The sequence below is a fragment of the Mesoplodon bidens genome (assembly GCF_964165515.1).
Source record: "Mesoplodon bidens genome assembly, chromosome: 14".
NCBI lineage: Eukaryota > Metazoa > Chordata > Mammalia > Artiodactyla > Ziphiidae > Mesoplodon > Mesoplodon bidens.
The window spans coordinates 59,441,938-59,467,038 of NC_138170.1; the positions used below are offsets into that span (position 1 = coordinate 59,441,938).

At 38.6% G+C, this 25,101-nt stretch overlaps 1 protein-coding gene across 5 annotated transcripts in view; it reads left to right on the forward strand.

Annotated features, from left to right (window-relative positions):
* Positions 1-3,441: 3,441 nt before the first annotated feature.
* Positions 3,442-25,101, forward strand: part of PRKD3 (protein kinase D3) — an 85,416-nt gene continuing 63,756 nt past the window's right edge. For 3 of the 5 annotated variants that reach the window (XR_014017520.1, XM_081255078.1, XM_081255081.1), the window contains exons 1-2: positions 3,525-3,608; positions 11,272-12,228. Coding sequence is in view for 2 of the 5 variants with exons in the window: in XM_081255078.1 (XP_081111204.1) it covers positions 11,941-12,228 (288 nt within the window). In the remaining 3 variants the exon portion in view is untranslated. Of the gene's footprint in view, positions 3,609-11,271; positions 12,229-25,101 lie in introns of all 5 variants that reach the window. The other 2 variants (XM_081255079.1, XM_081255080.1) reach the window with 2 other exon arrangements.

Here is a 25,101-nt window from a genome sequence, read left to right on the forward strand (position 1 = left end):
CCTACCCAGGTCTGTAGCACCTTTATTCTCTTTCTCAATTGGCTTTTTAAATATATTATAACCAGTTTACAGTATTTCAAGCAGAGGTTTTTAATTAATACTCAATTAGAATGAAATCCAGAAGCATATTTGTACATTACCTCCTCTTTCTTGGGAAACCTCTTTCTCTGCAACCACAAAGATAAACAGGAATTATTGTGGATGAGCAAGGTAATTGTTTTTTTATTGCAAATTAACTGATATTAAACTTTAAGGACACCATATGAAATCCTACGTAGAACATAGGCGGTAACCACTCCTTTTAGTTACCAGAGTTTTCTAATTCTCCTTTTAGTCCAACCATCCTCACCACACCTCTCTTTGATTATACACTATGTTATAAATATATCTGTATATATAAATATCCCAATATATTTGCATATATTGATAAAATAATATATAATCAAATAGTAAAGTATATAAAGCTACATATAAGTGCAAATAAAGAAAAGGGAGGGGGGGTTTCCCTGGTGGCGCAGTGGTTGAGAGTCCGCCTGCAGATGCAGGGGACACGGGTTCGTGCCCCGGTCCGGGAAGATCCCACATGCCGTGGAGCGGCTGGGCCCATGAGCCATGGCCGCTGAGCCTGCGCGTCTGGAGCTCCGCAATGGGAGAGCTCACAACAGTGAGGCCCACGTACCGCAAAAAGAAAAAAAAAAAAAAAAAGAAAAGGGAGGTGTTATATGGAATAAACAGAGAAAGCTATAAAAAAATGGATGAATGTGCCTGGCCCAGAGCTGGTGTTCATATAATATAATGAATATTAGATATAGATATTATCTGTAGGGGTTATATCCAAGCAGAAGACTACGGGCTTCTACAAGCTCAGTAAGGGGAAGGGCAGATAAGGGGAGCACAGGGGGATCTGCTATATACTCAATCCACAATCAAATGTGATAAGTGACACGAGAATTATCCATCAAGGGCTACCAGAGCACAGAACAATTATCGACAGCCTGCAAATCAGAGAAGAGAGTTCCAAGGGTGTAATAGTTCATCCTAGTCTAGAAGACCAACGAAAATCTCTTGCAGCAATCCAGATATGGAGGGTCTGGACCAGGGTAGTGGCAGTGGAAACTGAGGAAGGACATTTTGAAGAATATATCAAGTATATCTCTGCTGAAAAAGAAATAGATCCTGAAGCATTTTTTCCAATAACTATTTTACTAACACTATATTGACACCCAAATGCTTTCTGAATTTTTCACCTATCTTTCAAGGTCATGAAGAAAGACACAAAACCAAAATAATTTTCCAGTAATCATGTTCTATAAATTAAAACCACCTTGAAATAATGACTATTTCTTCCAGTGGGGCCTTAACAAATCATGTTTTTCTGCATTTAGGATTCTGACTTAAGTAACTCTGCTACCTTAGGTCACAACAGTGTTGACTTTCTTTGCTTCTATTAAATAACACGTGTGAATGGTTGTGTTGTTAACCATTAAGTACAGGGGTGGGGCAGTAACTCTAGGGCAAGATTTGCAACTACAGTCACAGAAGAGGAACACTGAGCTCCTAGTTTTCAAAAAGCACCAAGAAGAAAAATCTTTTCCATCTTGGTCATTCTGATTTTATTTTCTCTCAAGGATAAAAATCTCACATGCACGTATTAAACCTAATCTTTACCCTTCAGTGCTCTTGGCATAGGAATGGAATGTCCTGGGGAAACTGTAGTTCATGTCAAGCAAAAAAATTACAGGGACAAAGACAGTCTTACACTTAAATGTATTATTGAAAGATTCACCTTTCAGTGATTTGAAAGGAGATGATTTCATTTTTAAAAAGAGAAGTGGAAAAGTGGAAATGAAATGGCCATATGTATGTGTATATATAATGTAAATGTATATATGTTTATATGTATATATAATATATATGTATATGTATATACACATATATATATTCTCATATACACAAATCCTTGCACCTCTGTAAAACAGCAGCTTGCTTCATTTAGAAAAGTTACTTCTAGAAAGAGTAACTTCTGTCTCTTTAAGGACCATGAGTGAAAATGGGAGTCACTAGTGAGATGGGACTGGCTGTAAACTGCTCCAATGAGATCCTGGGAATCTTGCTGAGAGAGGATATTTGGGTTTGGACTAAAATGTCAGTTGTGAAGTGGAAGGAAGAAAAAAGCAAAGTTAGGTAAGAGCATTTTTCGTTTTTGCTTTTTTTTTTAAAGAAACTTGAGTGAATTTACTTTCAATTTTAAAGTAAAAGAATAGCAGAATAAGACTACAAAATATAATTAGACTGAATTAGATATTACTGAATGTGAGACAATTGGTATCTTCTAATTTAAAAAAAATGTTTCAGAAACATCTTTTAAAAATATAGCTTCGGAGTAGATCAGAGTTATACAGAATTTTACTTGCCCTGTCTTTAATATAAATTATTCTAAAATTCCCACTTAAGTTTAAATCCAGGGACATCCAGTAAGATTTATGACTTGGTATAAAAAGTAGGGACCCACTTAGCTTTCTTTTCCCTCTGTTCTCAAAAACTGCCCTCGACCTCTGCATAGGGGTGGATGGATTATTGCCTGCAACCCATCCGCTTGTTTCAATATAATTTACTTGAGATATACTGGGGATGAAATTTGGATATACGGAGACCTGGGTCTTTTCTGGGACAATGGGTGTCAGCTGCTCACGCTTTTCTCTCACATAAAATATGTATAATTTAACACCTAGTGTATTTTCCCTCTAGATCTCATCTCACCCGCGTCCCCCTTCACCCGGCATTGTCACCCTTGTCAACGTCACTTGGAAACCTAGGTTCGGTGATTCTTGGCTGCACTTCACTCTTATGGTAGGGGACACAGTCGAATTTAAAGATGGACAAGTAGGATACACACAACACATTGAAAGCAGAGACTTCCATTTACTCCGCTTTAGGTGAAGGGCTCCGGACGTATCCGCCTGGGTGTGGAACGCCCGGGGCCCCTGTGCCAAACGGCCAGCTGGAGGGCAAACACTCGGGAGTGAAACAGGTGGAGAAGTGAGACGATACCTCAGGGTGAAAACTGCTTTCTATTATAGACCCCTTACAAGTCCCGTGTCCAACTTGTCACCTCTTGCCCCCTTGCCATCATCGCCTACATCAGAGCGGGCGACAGAAGAGAAAAAGGCAGTTCAGTAGCAATAATGGGTATCAAGTACAGTGCGTAACTGGAATAAGTGCACGGTCGCGCCCCGCTCCCCAGTGCTCATGGGGACGCCAGGACCTCGGAGGGTGCAGAGCTGGCCTGAGAGCACCAGGAGCTCCTGTCGCCCGCGCGCGGTGTCAAGACAGCGAGCAACTTCCCCGCGCTGCCACCACCGCTTCGAGCTCGCGAGGAGACTACAGCTCCCGGCAGGCCCCGCGCCGACCGCGCGCCCCCGCCCCTCGCGCGCCCCTGCCCCCCCGCCCTCGGGCCTCAAGACGGGACGGGGCGGAGGGAGGGACAGAGGAAGGGGCGCCTGTGGCGGCCGGGATCCTGCGAGGCGCGTGAAGCCTCGCTGGCACCTGGTCCGGGACCCAGACGCTGGCGAGCGCGGAGTTTCTCACGACCGGCGGAGCCCGCCTCTGTAAGTAGTCGCCTCGGGAAGAGCGGAACAGACATCGAAAAAGTTAGCGCCGCAGCGGCTGCCGCTTTGTTCTCCCGGCACGTCGGGTGAGGCGGCGGCGGCGGCTGCAGCCTCCCCTCCCCCACCCACCCGCACGCGGCGGCGGCGGTGGCGGTGGCGGAGGGACTCGGATCCCGCGCGGGCTGGGCGGCGGCCGCCGGGGTTGGGCGGGAAATTGGTAGAGCGCGCGGCGGGAGGAGCGGGCGGTGGGCGCCGCTGTGAGCGGGGGCGCCGGCGCTGCAGCCAGATGGGGCCAAGTTCCGGCGTGGGCGCCGACGCCAACTTGGAGTCGCGCTCCGCCGGCGACCACCGCGCCCGGCCTCTCGTACCCAGTCTCTGACCGGGTCCTCCCAACTAGCTCCCAACGCCAGATCGGCGGCACTCACGCTGACGAATTTTGGATGAGCCTTTCCCTTTTCTTTTCACCACTTTACCTTGTACGCGTCGCAAAGAGTGAGTCGACGGCGCTTAGAGAACGTAAGCCCCCACCCCAATTTCCTGACTCTTTAGTTTTGCAAGTTGCGGCGTAGCTCCGAGTCGGTCTCATCCCCGGGAGGGTTTTCTTAAGACGAAACACTGAGGAGCGCGACTGCGTCTTTGAGCAGTAAAAATAACTCCATACTATTCGATTGCCTGTTGGATATTTTATTTGAAGTCATCGCAGTCAGAAGCATAGGCCTTGCCGTGTGCAGGCACGAGTATAAATCGAGCGACAGCGTGTGTGAGAGCTGCAGACTTTTCCATACACAGATTGATGGCTTGGACGTAACTGTCTCTTCAACCACACCCATCCCCACAGGAAATAAGACTATCGGTGTCATCTTTGATTAGGAAGGATAAGTTACACCCTGAACTGCTACTTTGTTCGACACAGCCTTAATGAGCTGTAGAGGCAAATGAAAACGAAAACTTTTTAAATACCGTAATTTGTACCCTAGAAAACGTTAGCGTGTTACTCTTATATTGTTTCCCCTTTGTACTTAACGCTGCAGTTACTAAAGTTTTAGCGGCTATGATTTTCTTTAGATCAAGCTTACTTAGTAAAGTTAAGGCTGTGAGGACACCTCTGGATTTGTGGCTGAAAGCATCCGTAAAGATCCCCGACCGAGATCTAGGCCAGTTTTACCTAATAAAGGAACCCTTTCCTCCTTCCGTGTTAGGATCTGGATTCAGAGCAGGCATGGACATTCAGCCAAAAAAGAAGTTACAAGTTTTATTGAAAGTATTTAAAACGTGTCACAGAAGCCTTCATGTTAGGTTTTGCTTCGGTAGGTAATGTACATGTGGTCGGCCTGATCAGAGGAACTTGAACATTTGACAAGCCAGTTTTCCATCCTCAGTTCTATAATTTGGTATATAGCTTTTAACTTTTTAGGATGACTCAGATTCAAGAATGTTGACTGGTTTATTATCTTGAAATGAATGTTTTAAGCATCTCAGATCATAGTGAGTCTTTTAAATATATAAATTTTTTAAGCTTTCAGTTTCATGAGGTGACGTCTTTAAAATAGAAATTTCTCTCTTAGTGGATTGCTTTTAATCTAAAAACTGCCATGCCCCCCCCCAAAAGAGCTTAATAAATCAAGTTTTGGGATATTAAATTTTTTAAATTATATAAGAATTGGAAAAATCTTATACAGAAAAAAAAAGAATGGTCATTTAAATGCATGTTTCTTAAGGGACATTTTGTTCTCACTTTTAAAAGACATTCTAAAGTTGATGAAAATATTACCATATTAGAGTTAATTGCTCACTTTAAAAAGAAACTGATTTTACAGAACTTGATATTGGGAAATTATTAGCTAGTACAGTTTTTAATTTGATTTATTAATAATCATGCTTATGATTCATAATCTGTGCAGATAGTACTTTGAGTCTCTGATTATGTAATTCAAATTGAACGTGTATGTGAGCCTTTTTGGAGCAGTTGTCTCATTAATGAAAAAACTTGAGATAATGTACTTAGGAGATGTTTTAATTTTAATTTCAGTATAGAAGAAGTTTTTCTCCACTTGTGTGATTAGTTTATAGTGGCTGTATGTAAGAAATTGCTCATTGGCTATGAGTCAGATTTCTCAGATACCACTGGTGCAGAGAGAGGTCATGAAGATGCATCAAGCCAAACGTAAATTTGTACAGCATCACCAGACTGGCAGTCCGTAATCTTGTTACTGGATAAACTTTTCAGTGCCTGAGCAGAGAGCAGACTTGGTGTGCTCTCTCTCTATTCTCTCTGACATTGGAAAAGACTGAGATTCAAATACCTCTGGTCTAGATGAGCTGAATTTTACCAGCAACAATTTTGTTGAATACTGAGCTTTTAGGAGGAAAATTATTTATATTAATCTAAGGTAATAGTTACATTTTTGAAAATATATAAGTAGATGTAGGGATTGCTAGAAACTATGATTTTAAAAACCATCAACAAAGTTACTTGGATTTTTTCATACAATATAAAAGCAACACCAGGATTATTAAGCAAAGTCAGGCCTGTATCAAGGTAGAACATGGATACTGACTTCAGGACTCTGGTCAGTATTGCATTGAAAAAGGCCATATGCTTTTTGTACATACTAAAAGAATACAGTACATATCAACAGGAGAAAAAAAGACCCTGCATTCATTAGCATTCCTAGCACACAACTTAATCGAACCAGGAAAACCTGTTACTGGTAGGGAGTCATGGTAAACATTATGCTGTTCTGAATAAGAAAAGCGTTTTACCTCTTTACTTTTGCCTTTACTGAGTACAAAAAGGACACTGGCTACACTAAATGATGAGCTTCATTTTGAAGTATTTACTAGCTGGATTTGTTTTGTCTTCCGGAATCCTCTTTGCTTCTCTCTCTGCTTCCCTGACTCCTACTTATCCTTTGGTTTTAGCTTCCTTAAAGGTGCCTTGCCTGTGAGCCTCAGTTGAAATTAGTTCCTCTCAGTATACTCTTGTCATATCACTTTTCATGATTTGTAATTGCCTTCCTATTAGTGTGAATATTTGTTTAATGTGTGTGTCCCATATCACACTATAAGCTCTGGAGAGAGCAATAGCCATGTCTGTTTTGGTCACTGCTGCACAACCCGAGTCTCTCATAACAGTCTAGCAGATAATAGGCACTCAATAAATATTTGTTGAATGAAAATGCTGCTGTTAGAGCTTCTTATAATTAGAGGCTTTGCTAAGAAATGAGGTAATGTATACATAGGGGGAGTTGAGGGAGAGGGAGAGAAAGGGTAGATCAACTTGTGATGTTACTGTGCAGTAACCCTCCGTTAAGTCACCTAACCTCCAGAGCCTTTATTTTTACCTTGTCTGTAATAATAGGGCAGGTTGGGCTCAAGATTGCTTTAATATGCCATCTTTTGATTCCATTCAACAATAATGACAATTTCATTTGAATGAAATATGTGACAGATAATTCCCCCAAAGAATATTTGAGATGTTGCAAATAAACATATTAGAAATGCTTGCCAGCTCATAGCTATTAGCAACAAACATATCTAATTGATTTATGAATTAGTATGATGTACTGTTGTCTCAGATTTCTGATTGAAGCATAAAGACAAAATTAGAGTTGTTAGATTTTTTTTTTGATATTTAGTCTTAATATTTTGCACCCTACATCTTGTTGCATCTTACAGATCAAATCAAGGTTCCATAAAGCAAAACAAGGAGAGGGAAAACAGATGGGATGAGTGGGCAGAAGCTAATATGACAGCTCACTTAGTTTCTTCTATTTGTGTTCATGCTGAAACTGTAAAAAATATTTTTATGCAAAAGTATAACATATAGTTTATTAATAGTTATTGATCGTTCTGATGTTGATTGTAATCATAAGACAGTTACTGTTATTTGGCTAATATTAGCAGGTATTATCAAATGGAAATTTAGTGGGAAGATATCCGTCACAAATAAATTATTATTCTTGAACACAGCAGTGTCTTGTATTTTGAAGTATTTAACCTGCATACAGTATTATTCATAGATATTTGACTCACCTTTTTATGACAGTTGTTCAGCTTTTTGAAACTGCTCAAGTCAGATATTTTAAGGACCTCATTACCTCATGAGAAAACCTGTTGTAGATTGTTAGGTTGTTGGTGGTGAAGTGAAGTAGTATAAAGAACATGGGCTTTGGAGTCAGGGAAACTTTGGTGTGAATCCCAGTTCCATCACTTATTAGCTGTGTAGTCGTGGGTAAGCAACAATTCTGAAACTCTGGTTCCTTTTCTGTAAAGCAGTTAAACAAATTTCCTAGTGTCATAGCAAGGATTTAATGAAGTATGATATCTCAATTGCAGTGTTTAGTATGAAGTAGGAGCTTAATTGTTAATTCTTTCACCTAATTACTGTGAAAATTGCTAAAACTTAGCACTTAGGATAAGCCAGGTACCACTGTAGATATTGTACATGCAGTAGCGCAGTCCTCATAGCTGTTATCTTCATTTTACCTCTACCCTATACCCTCTACAATGATACTGAATAAAGCCAATTATTCTCTGTTAATTTCCTAATCTTATGTTTGCACTGTGTCCACCCAGTAACACAACTCCCTGGGTGTGTGGTGTGAGTAGGGATAACACTTCATAAATGAATACATTGTTATCAATAGCAAAAAATAAATAAATCATCCATATAAAAATGAGGAGAAGAACCAATTATTCTCTTAACACCTTTTCAAATATTTGAAGACCATTATTCTGCTTGGTTGTGTTAAGCATAATTTGTCACATGACATTGTTTTCAGCTTTATCTAGATATATACTGTTTATTATTTTTTTACATCAATATAGCTCTTAAAAGTGTGGACTGTAAAAATGAATACAGTGGTAACGTAAGCTGACTGGCAACCGGTATACTGATTGATGCTGATGTGTTCTCAGTGTCCTGGGGGTTTATGTTTACGTTAGTTCTTTTAGTCACCCATTATATTAGCAGCCATTATTAAACTCTTGGGTTGATAACTCCTCTAATGAACAGGTTCTAAGTCAGCATTTCTCCATTTCTATATTGCACATTTAACTTTTTGAACTAAATGTAAAGCTTTACTCTCATCATTGTTATAGTTCACTTGAATTTTAGTTTATTTCTCCCAGATTGTACAATCTGAGGATTTTATAAGCATGTCTTCCATGTCTTTATTATCTTATAAATAATCAAAAACAATATAGGGCCAAGGGCAGCGTTCCAATGCACTCCCCTAAAGGCTTCTCTAAGTTGATACAGAGCAGCCAACTTAACCAACTACACTATCTCATACTCAAACAACATATTTACAAAAATAGCATGGAATATCATGTTGAAAGTTGTTTTGGCCAGAATACACTAATTTTTTTTCTGGCTTTGCTAATTGTGTGATCTCGGGCAAGAACGTTAAGCCAGTTTTCTCAACTATAAAATGGGTTGTTGTGAGGATTAAGTGAGGAAACACATATGGAGTGCTTAGAACGGTGTCTGGCAGATAGAGCTCAATTACTGTGAGTTATTATTTCCTCCATCTAAAAAGGCCAATAACCCCTTTTTAAAAAGGTGTAAATGTAGCTGATTTGGCATTCTGTTTGAATTCATGCTGAGTTCTAGTGATCATTATATTCTAAGTATTGGAAAACCATTTGCTTTCATAATCTAGTCTCAGATTTGACTAAGGGTTAATATTAATTTATATGTCTGCAGTTTCTGAAATCACTTCCCCACTCCTCCAGCCCACAAAACTTGAAGCAGTTCTGACCCATCTCCAGGCCATGACTGTTTCTCTCTTTCTGAGCTCTTTCTCCAAGATGATAGGAGTCAGCTTTGTGATTGCACTGACTAATTGCTTTAGCAACATGGAGTGCATTGCATCTGAACCCGAAGACTTGCACTCCCATAAAGATGTGTTAGTCCCTCGTATTCACGAGGCTCAGGTTTCAGTTCTCAATGCTCTTCTACAACTTTAGTTTAAAAACTCAGAGAAGGTAAGCAAAAGACAAGTTGAGCAATTGTGCCTTCTCAGCGTACTCTCAACCTTAACAACATCCTCTCTGAGCAGTGATTCTCTCAGTTCCTTGTTCTTTCAGAAATGGTATGTGATGGTGGAGACAGCACTTGGTAGGAAAGTACGGAACTTGGGTCCTGATTCCCACTCCACCTCTTAATGACCATGTGATGCTGGGCAAGTTACTTTATCTGCTTTTGCTTCCGTAAACTCATCTGCAAAAATAATAAATAATATTTGCCTTGTCAAATTCCAAAGAGATATCATGAGATAAAGCATATAAAACATTTACAAGATGTTAAGTGCTGTACAATATAAAATGGGTTAAAATTACTTATCTGAATGTAGTTCTAAAAGCTTTGTTATCTTTAAGCAGTTTTTTTCTAAGCCATACTTTTTCTTGAACTTGCTCATTCCTAATACTATATCTGTATGTTTTTGCTCTTCTGTTAGGTTCATCCTCATTTGTTTAGCCCCATTAACTACTTTCCAGAGTCATTCTGCAACCACATTGGATGCTTCACTCTTTTTTATCATTAGACTTGTTTACAAGTATATGGATGAAATTTAAATTGAAAGATCCATCTCTTGTGAGCCATTTCACTTAGCCATGGGGTCGTACTTTTAGTTTTTGAACTGTCCTTACATAAAACTGTGATACATATGTAACTCTGCTTAGTGTTCTCTTTTTCACTTTTAGAATTTTTTATGACAAGATTGCTTTTTCCTATGTTCCTGTCTTAAGTATGTCTTTTACACTTCTTGGTGTGTCATATAACTGTGTTTAGTATATGCTTCCTTAGTTTTCTGAAAGAAATCTGCTTAGATTTAAACTTTTAATATAAAAAAGAATACTCTTGTCTATGTTAGGGCAGTATTATACATCTTTTGTATGGCCAAGTGGTACTTTATTTCTATGACAATGTCAGTTTTACTTTTCTTTTTTGTCCCTTCTGTTTTTCTGTTTTTGTCATAACTCAGTTGTGTATTTGTGGAATAAAAGTGTTTGACCTTCAAGTTTTAGGTATTAGTGAGGAATAGCAGGGTTTTATTTTTTGCTTTTTTGTTTTTAGCAGGAGGCTCTCCCTGAAATTATGGGCTCTGAGAACTAGACCAAAAAAAAAAGGCTACCCATTAGGATTTATTGGTGAATTATAAACATAAAACCAAAACTTATTTAAAAAAAGCACAAGGATTCTTTTTTTTAAATTAATTAATTAATTATATTTATTTTGGCTGTGTTGGGTCTTCATTGCTGCACCCAAGCTTTCTCTAGTTGCGGTGAGCAGGGGCTGCTCTTCATTGCAGTGTGCGGGCTTCTCATTGCAGTGGCTTCTCTTTTTGTGGAGCGCGGGCTCTAGGTGCACGGACTTCAGTAGTTGAGGCGCACGGGCTTCAGTAGTTGTGACACGTGGGCTCGGTAGTTGTGGCTCACAGGCTCTAGAGCGCAGGCTCAGTAGTTGTGGCGCACGGGCTTAGTTGCTCCGCGGCATGTGGGATCTTCCTCGACCAGGGCTCAAACCCATGTCCCCTGCATTGGCAGGCAGATTCTTAACCACTGGGCCACCAGGGAAGTCCCAAGGATTCTTGCATTTTTAAAATAATGTTAAGTGAGTATAAAATATTAAAAGTTTCTAAAAAATGTCTTCCAGGCTACCTACATTTCAGAAAGCATCAACTTTTCAACATGGGCCCATTCACCAAGTGGAATATGCCTGTACTATTTTAAAAAGGCTTTGTGCTTAATCCTGGAAAAATTTGCTTCTCCAAAATGAAAATGAGGACATTTGAGAAGGTGATTTAAGGTGCGGACATTTGAGAAAGTGTCCCATTAGATCAAGGAACCAAAGGATAAGTACTGAATAGACTAATCCTAAACACTTTTTATTTTTTAAACTAGGAGGATTTTATTTTGACAGAAAAGCAACTTTTATTCATTATGTATTTTCTGAAATTAAAAGAGAGAGACAAGAATAGACTTAAAAGAAAATAGATGAAGATGTTTAGTAAATAAACAATGTCAACTCTCTTCTGATGAGGATAATTCAGTGATGTTAAATCCTTTCCAAAACCCCGGTTGTGGTCCTAAAGACAAGACTCTTCTTTGATGGGACTGATATTAAGGGAAGTGGGACCTTTTGTATATTCAACTCACAGTTGTAGAACTTGCCATCATCAGCATGAGTGGCTTAAAAGAGGAAATAAAGAAGCTTTCAACTAAATCTGAAAGTACAGTCATTTTTTGATCACTGTGATTTTAAGGCCTCTTCATAACCATTGAAAAGAATTGACAACTGTTTTAAAAGATTAAAGAAAGGCAGATGTCTGCAAACAATTCTCCTCCATCATCCCAGAAGTCTGTAATACCTGCAACCCTTCCTGCTGTGCTTCCAGCTCCTTCTCCGTGTTCAAGTCCTAAAACAGGACTCTCTGCGCGACTCTCTAATGGAAGCTTCAGTGCACCATCACTCACCAACTCCAGAGGCTCAGTGCATACAATCTCATTTCTACTGCAAATTGGCCTTACACGGGAGAGTATTACCATCGAAGCCCAGGAACTATCTTTATCTGCTGTCAAGGATCTTGTGTGCTCCATTGTTTATCAAAAGGTACTGTGCATGCTATTTATGTCAGTAGTTTTTCTAAGTAATGTTGTTTCTACTGCTTTTCTATAAATTATACATGCAACAGTGAGTTAACACATATGGATCAATCAGTTGTTTATATCCTAATTCTGAGCATTGGGAGAGAGTCCTAATAGACTAAAAGCCTAAAGTCTGAAATTTCAGAGTCTAACAGCTGGAGCCTATATCCAGGCTTTAAAAATACTGCTTATTCAATTCATCTCTTTAAGAGCAGGAAAATCAGTGTAAAGTCAAGAGGACTTAAGCAGTCTCACTTGTTTTCAGAGAAAACAGTCAGGAGGTAGAAGGCACAAGGCATCAAGGAGGCTTACCAAAAGGATGAGACACAGCTGCTGCTGAGTCCAGGTCCATACCTTGTTCTTCCTAGGTCCCCTGTATGCTGCCCTTTGTATACCCTCTTTGTCCCCTTTAGATCCTGATTTCACCTAAACTGCCAGAGGACCACACTCTCTCTGTCTCTTAAAAATTAGGTAAATGAGCTGTAATATATATCAGAATAGAAGAAAAATTTTAAATTGAGGGTGATTTTATTTTGCTTCCAATCTACTCACCCCCTGCCCTGTACCATACCATTTTTTAGGAATCTTAGCTAAATTTCTTTAATAATCTTGATCTGATGCATGAGCTGGTATGTACTGTGTTTTATCATAAAACTGTATATAAGTAGTATGAATTGGTTACGTTTTCTTTTTAACGGACCAAGCCTATGTTTCAAACAACTTAGTATACTTTATGTGTTAAAAATCCTATCAGTAAGATTAATGTGTTTGGATAATGCTCCTCATCTTACTGTTTTTGTTTCGGTTCCTTACGCTTTACATGGTTTGTCATTATCTTCTGATGTAGAAGTAATTAACAGTCAAAAAAATGTTATGTGGTTTGTGAAAATGACCCTTGTCTCCTGTGTGTTAACAGTGACTTATCTATTTAAATGTGGCCTAAAGTAATTTTAGGTATTCTTTTGTAGATCTGTAGAACCATCTTTGTGTCTTTAAGTATCTTTGCTTTTAATTTCCCTTTCATCAGATGGTAACAGATGTTTTAATAAATATTTTTGTAACTAGGTTTTTAATTTAATGGTAAGATTTTAACTTAAATACAATTTGTAACTTTATTGTCTCTCTTTTTTTGAGCCCATAGAAAATCATAACTAATGTTTTGGTAGAGTCTATATTCAGTTTTCAACCTTTGGAAATTTAACTTAGTTCTTATATTATACAGAGGCATACTGATTTTCTACAGGATCATTTTAGAATTAATGTTACTTCCTCATTAATATAGATGTGAGAGGTGGGTCAGATGGGTCAAGTTCTTGGGAAGCTAGATTAAAAATCATAATCTATGAAAAATTCTAGTGAAGCCAAGGAAATAAACAAGATATGGCTCAATAAAAGATAATTCAGGGTGAACTTTATGCAAATATAAAATAGAATTATTGGTTATGGAGATAGCCAGCATAAAATGAATATCATGGTGAACTGAATTTGAATCAATATTGTAGTGATATGGGGATGTGTTTGGCAAAAATATAAAACATGTATGTGACATAATCTTATTACACACTCCTTTTGACATGTGTTAGAATTCTAACTGTTGTTTAAGTGTAGTGAAAAAGAGTATTGAGCTTGTAACTAGGTCAGCTGTATTGGTTTTTGTTTGTTTTTGGCCGTCCCATACGGCTTGCGGGATCTTAGTTCGCCAACCAGGGATTGAACCCAGGCCCTCAGCAGTGAGAGCACAGAGTTGAGAGCACAGAGTCCTAACCACTGGACCGCCAGGGAGTTCCCAGCTTTGTTGTTTATTAACTGCATAACTTTGTGTGATTTGACTTCTCTGGATTACATTTCCACATCTATCAAATGATTGAGTTGGGATGATTTCTTTTTTGTTAAATTATTTATTTTATTTTATTTTTATTTTTGGCTGTGTTGGGTCTTCGTCACTGCACGTGGGCTTTCTCTAGTTGCGGCGAGTGGGGGTTACTCTTCGTTGCAGAGCACAGGCTTCAGTAGTTGCAGCACGCAGGCTCAGTAGTTGTGGCTCACAGGCTCTAGAGCACAGGCTCAGTAGTTGTGGCGCATGGGCTTAGTTGCTCCACGGCATGTGGGATCTTCCTGGACCAGGGCTCGAACCCGTGTCCCCTGCATTGGCAGGCGGATTCTTAACCACTGCGCCACCAGGGAAGCCCGAGTTGGGATGATTTCTAGTGTGTAATTCCAGCTGTGAAATTCTGAATCATTTAACCTAAATTTAAGTCTTCACTCTAGAGACAGTTAAAGGAGAAATGAATTTCAAGGAATGATCTACTCAGGTCCTAACTGGAAAGAAATCTTAAGGGAACCACCTCAGATTCTGGGGTTTGATAGAGAGGTTTCATGGATCCCTAACTCACCTGGGAGATGGAAAAACCATGTCAGAAGTTCTTTTCTTTTTACATTCTCTCTTAGATTCTTGCTTGCTAATCACTTACTTCCATTACCTACACATGCATAGCTCCAGGTTAACTCCCAGGACTCTGATGGGCACACCTGCTTTTCTTATTTCTGTTCTTAGTAAATACATTTATTGAACCTTTTAAGGATAGAGCACTGGTTAAATTTTAAGAAGTAGATTAACCAAATGTTGTCCCTTCCCTCAAAAAACTTATAGTCTGGTAAGGGAAACATTTACCAGAATAAAATATGAGAAGTAGAAAGTAAAGTTAAAATAAAAAGTGCTCTTCTCAGGTTGATAAAAGATATGAAAGACTTCATATGAAATGTAACATTTCATCTGATACTTAAAGAATGAGTAAGATTTCAGTGATATGGGAGGTAAGGAGTACATACCAAGGCAAAAAAATCAGGATGAGCAAAGATATGGGAGGGGAAAGGAGGAAGATTATAATTGACAACATTTATTGAGTACCTACTGTATGTCAGGAGCTTCGCACACCCTTTCTGCTTAATACTTGCAACAAGTTTTGGTGCATCTCACATAGTTAATGTAAGGTTTTTTTTCTTTTGATGAGAACTTGTAAGATCTGTTCTCTTAACAACTTTCAGATATAAAATATTGTTAACTGTAGTCACCATGCTGTACATTACATTGCCTGAACTTACTTATTTTATAACTAGAAGTTAGTACCCTTTGACCACTTTCACCCATTTCCCCACCTTCTACCCTTTGTCTCTAGTAATCACCAGCTCTGGTTTTTCCAGATTCCACATATAAGTGAAATCATACAATACTTATTTTTCTCTGCTTGACTTATCTTACTTAGCATAATGCCCTCAAGGTCCATCCATGTTGTTGCAAATGATAGGATTTCCTTCCTTTTAAGATTGAATAATGTGTGTGTGTGTGTGTGTGTGTGTGTGTGTGTGTATCACATTTTCTTTATCCATCTGTCGATGGACACATAGGTTGTTTCCACATCTTGGCTGTTGTAAATAATGATGCAATAACATGAGGGTGCAGATTTCATTCAAGATAGTGATTTCATATCCTTTGACTGTATACCCAGAAGTGGAATTGCTGGATCACATGGTGGTTCCATTTTTAATTTTTTGAGGAACCGCCATGCTGTTCCATAGTGCCTGCACCAATTTACATTCCCATTAACAGTGCACCAGGGTTCCCATTTCTCCACATCCTTGTCAACATATGTTATTATCCTTTTGACAGTAGCCATTCTAATGGGTGTGATGTGATACCTCATTGTGGTTTTGATTTGCATTTCCCTGATGATTATTTTTTTTTTTTTTTTTTTTTTTTTTTTTTTTTTTGCGTGCAGCGCCCCGGCCAGGGGACAGTCTAGGAACTCGGCACCGTCACCCCCGCAGGGCCTGGGACGAGGGCCTAACTTCCCCAAGCCGCAGTTTCCGTTTTCGGAAATGGGCTTAGTTACAGTGTCTTGAGTGGTCGTAGGGAGGGTCTAAGGAGAAAAGGCCAGGGCGTGGCTCTGGGCCTAGTACGTGGGAAGCCCAGTCGATGCGAGGTGGCTTCTTAGGGCTGATGTGGACGTTTCCACCCCAGAATGCCCCAGGATGACCTTCACCCTCTCCACCCTTCTGCATTCAGGCTGTGGGGATGGAGTCTAGTGATAACATGCGACCAGAGCGAAAGACCAGACTTTAGACGATAGGTCGAGGAGGTGTTTGTACCTAAGACGCCTCTGACTTGGAGCCCAGGGACTTTTATTAGGCCTAGACAATGCTTTTAGAAGTTGCCAACATTTAAAATTTGACAGATCTCATGTTTTTAAAAAATGTTTAAAATTCCTCCTGAAAAATGGGAAGACCTGGCCGCGTGGAGTATTTTTCCATCATAGCATTTTGCACAAGCTACAAGTACCTTATTTATCTGTGTTTTTTTTTTTTTTCCTCTCTCTCTGATAACGGAAAAATACTTCTCCCTGGGCAGGTGCCAGAGTGTGTGCCCACCCTCATTTTTTTAATGGGATGAAAGCTTTGAGAAGACTGTGAGCTGTGTGAAAATTAAAAAAGGGAAACCTCACTAAAATGGAGTCAGGAAATGAGGAAGAGGAACACTTGACAATCAGTACAATCCCAACATCAAGAGGCATACGTAGCATACCTGGCAGGAAGTGAGACTATTACTCCCTGATGATTATTGATGGTAAACTTTTTCATATACCTGTTGGCCATTTGTATGTCTTTTTTGGAAAAATGTTCATTAAGTTCCTCTGCCCACTTTTTAAAAAATAAATTTATTTGATTTTTGGCTGCATTGGGTTTTCGTTGCTGCGCGTGGGCTTTTCTCTGGTTGCGGCGAGTGGGGGCTACTCTGTTGCAGTGTGCGGGCTTCTCATTGTGGTGGCTTCTCTTGTTGCAGACCATGGGCTCTAGGTGTGCAGGCTTCAGTAGTTGTAGCACGTGGGCTCAGTAGTTGTGGCACACGGACTTAGTTGCTCTGCGGCATGTGGGATTTTCCCAGACCAGGGCTCAAACCCATGTCCCCTGCATTGGCAAGCAGATTCTTAACCACTGCACTACCAGGGAAGCCCTCCTCTGCCCATTTTTTAATCTAATTGATAGGTGGGGTTTTTTTGTTGTTGTTTTGTGTTGTTTTCTTTTGATATTGAGTTATATGAGTTCTTTATATATTTTGGATATTAACACTTTATCAGATATAAGATTTGAAGATATTTTCTCCAATTCCATAGGTTTCCTTTTTTAATGGTTTCCTTTACTATAGAGAAGCTTTTAGTTTGCTTTAGTCATACTTGTTTATTTTTGCTTTTGTTGCCTTTGCTGTTCATGTCAAATCCAAAAAATCATTGCTGGGTTCGATGTCAAGGAGCTTACCCTCTTATGTTTTGTTCTAGGAGTTTTATGGTTTCAGATCTTATGTTCAAGTCTGTAGTCCATTTTCAGTTGATTTTTGTGTACATTGTAAGACTGGGCTTCAGTTTCAATCTTCTGCATGTGGCTTTTCAGTTTTCCCAGCACCATTTATTGTAGAGACTGTCCTTTCCTGTTGTATATTCTTGGCTCCTTTGTTGTAAATAAATATGTATGCATGGGTTTATTTCTGGGCTCTGTTCTGTTTCATTGATTTAATGTGTCCATTTTTATGCCAATACCATATTGGTTTGATTACTGTGACTTTGAAGTGTAGTTTGAAATCAGAGGCATGATGCCTCCAGCTTTGTTCTTCTTAAGACTGTTCTGGCTATTTGGGGTCTTCTGTGGTTCCATACAAATTTTAAGATTGTTTTTTCTATTTTTGTGAAAAATACCATTGGAATTTTGATAGGAATTGCATTGAATCAGTAGATCATTTTGGGTAGTATGGACATCTTAATATTCTTTCAGTTTGTGAACATAGAATATCTTTCTGTTTAGTTGTGTCTTCTACAATTTCTTTCATCATTGTCTTACAGTTCTCAGTGTATAGGTCTTTCACCTCCTTGGTTAAATTTATTTGTAGGTATTTTATTCTTTTTGATACACCTGCACATGAGTTTGTTTCTTTTTTTTTTCTGACTGTGTCAGGTCTTAGTTGAGACACGTGGGATCTTTGTTGAGGCATGCGGGATCTTTTGTTGCTGTGTGGGGGCTTCTCTCTAGTTGTGGCATGCAAGCTTCTCTCTACTTGTGGCATGCGGGTTTTTCTCTCTCTAGTGGTGGTGCGCAGACTTCTCTCTAGTTGTGGCATGCGGGCTTCTCTCTAGTTGTGGCGTGTGGGTTTTTCTCTCTCTAGTTGTGGTGCACAGACTTTTCTCTAGTTGTGGTGTGCGGGCTTCTCTATAGTTGTGGGGTGTGGCTTTTTCTCTCTCTAGTTGTGGTGCACTGGCTCCAGGGCACATGGGCTCAGTAGTTTGCGGCATGCAGGCTCTCTCGTTGAGGCGCATGAGCTCAGTAGTTGTGGTGCACAGGCTTAGTTGCGTGTGGGCTCTTAGTTCCCCGACCAGGGATGGAACCTGCATCCCCTGCATTGGAAGGCGGATTCTTTGCCACTGGACCACCAGGGAAGTCCTGAGATTGCTTCTAATTTCTCTTTCCAGTAGTATGTTATTAGTATATAGAAATGCAATTGATTTTTGTATATTGACTTTGTATCCTGTAACTACTGAATTTTTAAATTAATTTTAACAGTTTTTTTGGTGGAGTCTTTAAGCTTTTCTATATATAGTGTTACGTCTTCTGCAAATATACAGTTTTGCTTCTTCCTTTCTGATTTGTATGTCTTTTATGTCTTTCTCTTGTCTAACTGCTCTGACTAGGACTTCCAGTACTATGTTGAATAAAGATGGTGAGAGTGGACATCCTGTCTTGTTCCTGATCTTAAAGGAAAAGTTTTCAGCTTTTCACCATTGAGTATGATGTTAGCTGTGGGCTTGTTAATGTATGGTCTTTATTATTTTGAAGTACGTCCCTTCTCCACTCACTTTGTTGAGAGTTTTTGTCATGAATGGATGTTGAATTTGGTTAAATGCTCTTTCTGCAACTATTGAGATCATTACGATTTTTATCCTTCATATTGTTGATGTAGTGTATCACATTTATTGATTTGTGTGCGTTGAAACAGCCTTTCATCCCTGGAATAAATGCCACTTGATGTGTACGATCCTTTTAATGAATTCAGTTGGCTAACATTTTGTTGAGGATATTTATGTATATGTTCATCAGGGATATTAGGCTGTAATTTTCTTTTCTTGTAGTGTCCCCGTCTGGCTTTATTATCAGGGTAATGTGGGTCTTGTAAAATGAGTTTGGAAGTGTTCCTTCCACTTCTATTTTTTGGAAGAATTTAAGAAGGATTGGTATTCTTATTTAAATATTTGGTAGAATTTACCAGTAAAGCCCTCTGGTTCTGAGCTTTTGTTTGTTGAGAGGTTTCTGCTTACTGATTCAGCCTCCTTACTATTAATTGATCTATTCAGGTTTTCTATTCCTTCATGATTCAGGATTGGTAGGTTGCATGTTTCTAGGAATTTATCTACTTCCTCTAAGTGTCCAGTTTGTTGGTGTGTGATTGTTCATAGTAGCCTCTTATGATCCTTTGTATTTATGTGTATCAGTTGTAATGTCTTCTCTTTCATTTGTAATTTTGTTCATATGAGTCTTCTCTCTTTTTCTTGTTAAGTCTGTATAAAGGCTTGTCGATTTTGTTTATCATTTTTAAAAACCAGCTCTTAGTTTCATTGATCTTTTCTGTTGTCTTTTTCGTCTCTGTTTCATTTATTTCCACTGTGATCTTTGTTATTTCCTTCCTTCTACTACTACTTCTTTTTTTAAAATTTTATTTATTTATTTATTTATTTGTTTGTTTTTGGCTACATCAGGTCTTCGTTGATGCGCGTGGGCTTTCTCTAGTTGCGGTGAGCAGGGGCTACTCTCCGTTGCAGTGCGCGGGCTTCTCATTGCGGTGGCTTCCCTTGTTGTGGAGCATGGGCTCTAGGTGCGTGGGCTTCAGTAGTTTTGGCACGTGGGCTCAGTAATTGTGGCTTGTGGGCTCAGTAGTTGTGGCTCGTGGGCTCTAGAGCGCAGGCTCAGTAGTTGTGGTGCACTGGCTTAGTCGCTCCGCGGCATGTGGGATCTTCCCAGACCAGGGCTCAAACCCGTGTCCCCTGCATTGGCAGGCGGATTTTTAACCACTGCGCCACCAGGGAAGTCTTGAACATCTTTTTGAGGGGCACAATTCAACAGTCCATTTCAAAATAATTTTGTATATGGTAAGATAAGAATCGAACTTCATTTCTTTTTATGGGACATCAGATTTCTCCAGGACCATTTGTTGAAAAGACTATTCTTCCCTTACTCAACTACTTTAGTACCTTGGTTGTAAATCAGTTGACCACATATATCTTGGGCCATTTCTGAACACTGTTTTGTTTTATCGACTTATGTGTCTGTATCCTTAGTTTAAACTAATTCCACATTGTCTTGAATTCTTTAGTTTTATAAAGACATGATGTCAGGGCATAAATCCTCCAACTTTGTTCTTTTTTTCGAAACTATTTATCCCAGTCTGCGTCCTTTGCATTTCCATATAAATGTTAAAATCAGCTTGGTGATTTATACATAAAAGCCAACCAGAATTGTGTATATCATTTTTATCTGTTTCATGTTTTTGATGCAGTTTTAAATGGGGTTTTTTAATTTTCTAACTTTTTTTAACATCTTTATTGGAGTATAATTGCTTTACAGTGTTGTGTTAGTTTCTGCTGTATAACAGGGTGAATCAGCTATATGCATACATATATCCCCATATCCCCTCCCTCTTGGTCTCCCTCCCACCCTCCTTATCCCACCCTCTAGGTAGTCGCAGAGCACCCAGCTGATTTCCCTGTGCCATGCAGCTGCTTCCCACTATCTATCTGTTTTACATTTGGTAGTGTATGTATATCAGTGCTACTGTCTTACTTCATCCCAGCTTACCCTTCCCCCTCCCCATTTCCTCAAGTCCATTCTCTACATCTGTGTCTTTATTCCTTTCCTGCCCCTAGGTTCATCAGAACCATTTTTTTTTAGATTGCATATATATGTGTTAGCATACGGTATTTGTTTTTCTCTTTCTGACTTACTTCACTCTATGACAGACTCTAGGTCCATCCACCTCACTACAAATAACTCAATTTCATTTCTTTTTATGGCTGAGTAATATTCCATTGTATATATGTGCCACATCTTTTTTTTTTTTTTTTTTTCTTGCGGTACGCGGGCCTCTCACCGCTGTGGCCTCTCCCGTTGCGGAGCACAGGCTCCGGACGCGCAGGCTCAGTGGCCATGGCTCACGGGCCCAGCCGCTCCGCGGCACGTGGGATCCTCCCGGACCGGGGCACAAACCCGCGCCCCCTGCATCGGCAGGCGGACTCTCAACCACTGAGACACCAGGGAAGCCCCTATGTGCCACATCTTTATCCATTCATCTGTCGATGGACACTTAGGTTGCTTCCATGTCCTGGCTATTGTAAATAGTGCTGCAGTGAACATTGTTAAATTTTCTAATTTCTGGTTTTTCATTTTAGTGTATAGAAATACAGTTGATTTTTGTACATCGACACTGTGTCCTACAACCTTGCTAAATTCACGTACTAGTTCTAGTAACTTTTAAAGTTTCTTTAGGATTCTCTACATAGATGATCTTGTCTTTTGTAAATATAGCTTTATATCTCGCCTTCCAATACTTCATTTCTTTTCCTTGTTTTGTACTGAGGCTACAACCTCTAGTACAATATTGAATAGAAGTGAAAAGAGTGGGCATCTGTGCCTTGTTCCCAATCTTAAAAGGAAAAGCATTCAGTCTGCCACCATTAAGTATCATGTAAAGTTTTTTAGATGTTTTTCAACAGGTTGAGGAAGTTCCTGTCTGTTCCGAGTTGGCTGAAACTTTTTATCTTGAACGATTGTGTATTTTATTAAATACTTATTCTGCATATATGTATTTTTCTCTTTTAGTCTGTTAATATGATGAGTTATGTTGACTTAACTTTGAAATGTTGAACCAACCTTGCATTCCTGGAACAGACTCTCTTTGTCATCATATATTATTATTTTTATACTCTGCTTGATTCAATTTACCTATATTTTCTTAAGAATTTTTTCATGTAAGATCATGAGGAATATTGGCCTGCAGTTTTTTCTTCTATTATCTTTGTGTGGCTTGGTATCCAGGTAATATTGGCCTCACAAAATGAATTTGGAATTATTTCCCTCCCTCTTCTGTTTTTTGAAGAAATTTGTGTAAAATTGATATTACTTCCTGAAATGTTTGCTAGGATTCACCAATGAAGCCATTTGTGCCTGGAATTTTCTTCATGAGGAGGTTTTAAACCCAGTTCCTATTCTTTAATGGACATAGAGCTATTCAAGTTGTCTACTTCTTTGTGAGTGAACCTTGGTAATTTGTGTTTTTAAAGGAAAATTTTCACTTGAAGTTATCAAATCAATTGGCAAAAATTGTGCATTATTTTCTCTTATCATCCTTTAAAGTCTGTAGGATCCCTAGTGATGGTGTCATTTTCATTCCTAATATTGATAATTTCTGCATTTCTTCCCCTCCTCACTCCCTTGTTCTTTCTGGCTAGAGGTTTTTATCAACTTTATTTTCAGTGAAGTAGTTCTTGGTTTTATTGATTTTTCTCTTTTGTTGTCTTTTTTCTCCCCTTTTTTCTACCTCTTTTGGGTTTAACTTGCTTTATCTTTTAATTTTTTTAAGGTAGAAGCTTAGGTCATTTATTTGAGTCTTTTTTTCCATTAATATAAACGCTATAAGTCTAGTGCTGTAAGTTTCCCTCTAACCAATACTTTAGCTGCATACCACAGAGTGATATGTTGTATTTTTATTTTCATTCAGTTCACTTCATTTCCTGGTTTCTCTTGTGATTTCTTCCTTGATCCATCGATTGTTTAATTTGGAAGAAATTTGAAATTTTTCAGATATTTTCCTGTTATAGTGATTTCTAACTTTATTTCAGTTTTGGCTCAGGAATATACTTTGTATAATTTCAACCTGTATATTTACTGAGATTTGTTTTATAATATAGGACTTTGTCCTTCAATACATTCTGTGTGTTATATTTGTAATTTTTAAAAATGTGTATTCTGCTTTTGTATAGTGGAGTTTTCTATAAATATCCATTAGGTCAATTGGTTGATAGTGTTTTCTGTATCTCTTTTTATTTGTTCTGTCATTTACTAATAAAGGAGTATAGGAATCTCTCCACTATAATTTTAGATTTGTCTGTTTCTCCTTTCAGTTTTAATCAATTTTTGCTTCATGTTGTTTCAAGCTCTGTTATTTGCAAGCACATTTGAGATTTTTACAGCCTTTGATATATTGATCCCTTTTTAAATATAAGTTTTCTTCTTTATCTCTGGTTATATATCTTATTCTGAAGTCAACTTTGGTATTGATATAACCATTTCTGCTTTTCGTTTTTCTAATTAGTTTTTTCATTGTGGTTTCTTTTTACATGTTTTTGCTTATAACCTCTCTTGTATCTTCATATGTAATGAGGGTTTTTTGTAGAGTGCATGTCATTGGGTCATGCTTTTTAAATTTAATCTGTCAACTTCTGCTTTTTAAGTGTTTAGACCGTTTATATTTAACACAAGTTTTAATATAGATGCGTTTAAAAATATTGTTTTCTGTTTTCTCCCTTCAGGTCTTGAGTCATTTTCTCCCTTTTTTTCTGCCTTCTTTTGAATTGTGTTACATGATTCCATTTTGTCTCCACTATTGGTTTATTATGCTCTTAAAAATTTCTTTCAGCAATTGCTCTAGTGCAGGGGCAGCAAACTACATCTATGGGCCAAATCCACCGCATCATCTTTTTCTGTGAATAGAGTTTTATTGGAACACAGCATGCTTATTCATTTATATCATGCCTATGGCTGCTTTCATGCAACAACAGCAGAGTTAAGTAGCTGTGACAGAGACTGTATGGGTCACCAAACCTAAAATACTACTCTCTGGCCTTTTACAGAAAATATTTGCCAACCCTTGCTCTAGTTTATGTAGTATGTATCTTTATCTTATCATAGACCATCTTTAAACGATATCATACCACTCTGTATGTAATGTAGTATATCCCTTGGAATAGTATATTTCTGTTTTCTTTCTGTTGTCATTTGTACTACTGTTGTCATACACTTTATTTCTGCATGTAGTCGATTCTTATTATTTGTGATATTTATGTTCTGTAAACTGACCTCTGACATCGAATTAGTGAATACTGAACCCTTGCTCTTAGGGGAAATACAGGGTTAGGTTCCTGAGAGCATCAGGGCACATTTTTGTCAATCAGTAAATACATAATCTTGTTTTATGTGTGTTTCTGCTTAAAAATACCTTATTTAATATATATTGTTGATTCATTAACATTGATCTCATGGCCAGAAGCACTGTAACTCATGCCTGAATGAAGCTTATCTAACACATCTTGTCTCCATAAGGCACATCATAGCCTTCTTGCACTTAGGAACACTAGACAGCACATCAGCACTATGCTTGGGGGCCATTTTAAGCAGAGAAATCACCACAAAAAAAGCCCCCAGATTGAGAACACGTGGCACTAAATAGACTGTGAAAAAGACATGCATTTTATACTATGAGAGGCAGAGCATCACCTTGTTCAGTTTCAGCTGGGAACATGCACAGAGTGACGGATTTTTCACCTTCTCTGCATGTCTGCAAATGACTGAAAAAGCACAGAGAATATGGATTTTTGTGTTACAAATAAATTTTAGCAAGTAGGCACATTCACAGATACAGAATCTGCAAATAATGAGGATTGACCTTGGTTACAGATCCCTTAACACATTGTTATTCTTCTTGCTTTTAACAGTAAATTATGTTTTTAGAAAGTTAAAGCTGAAGAAAATG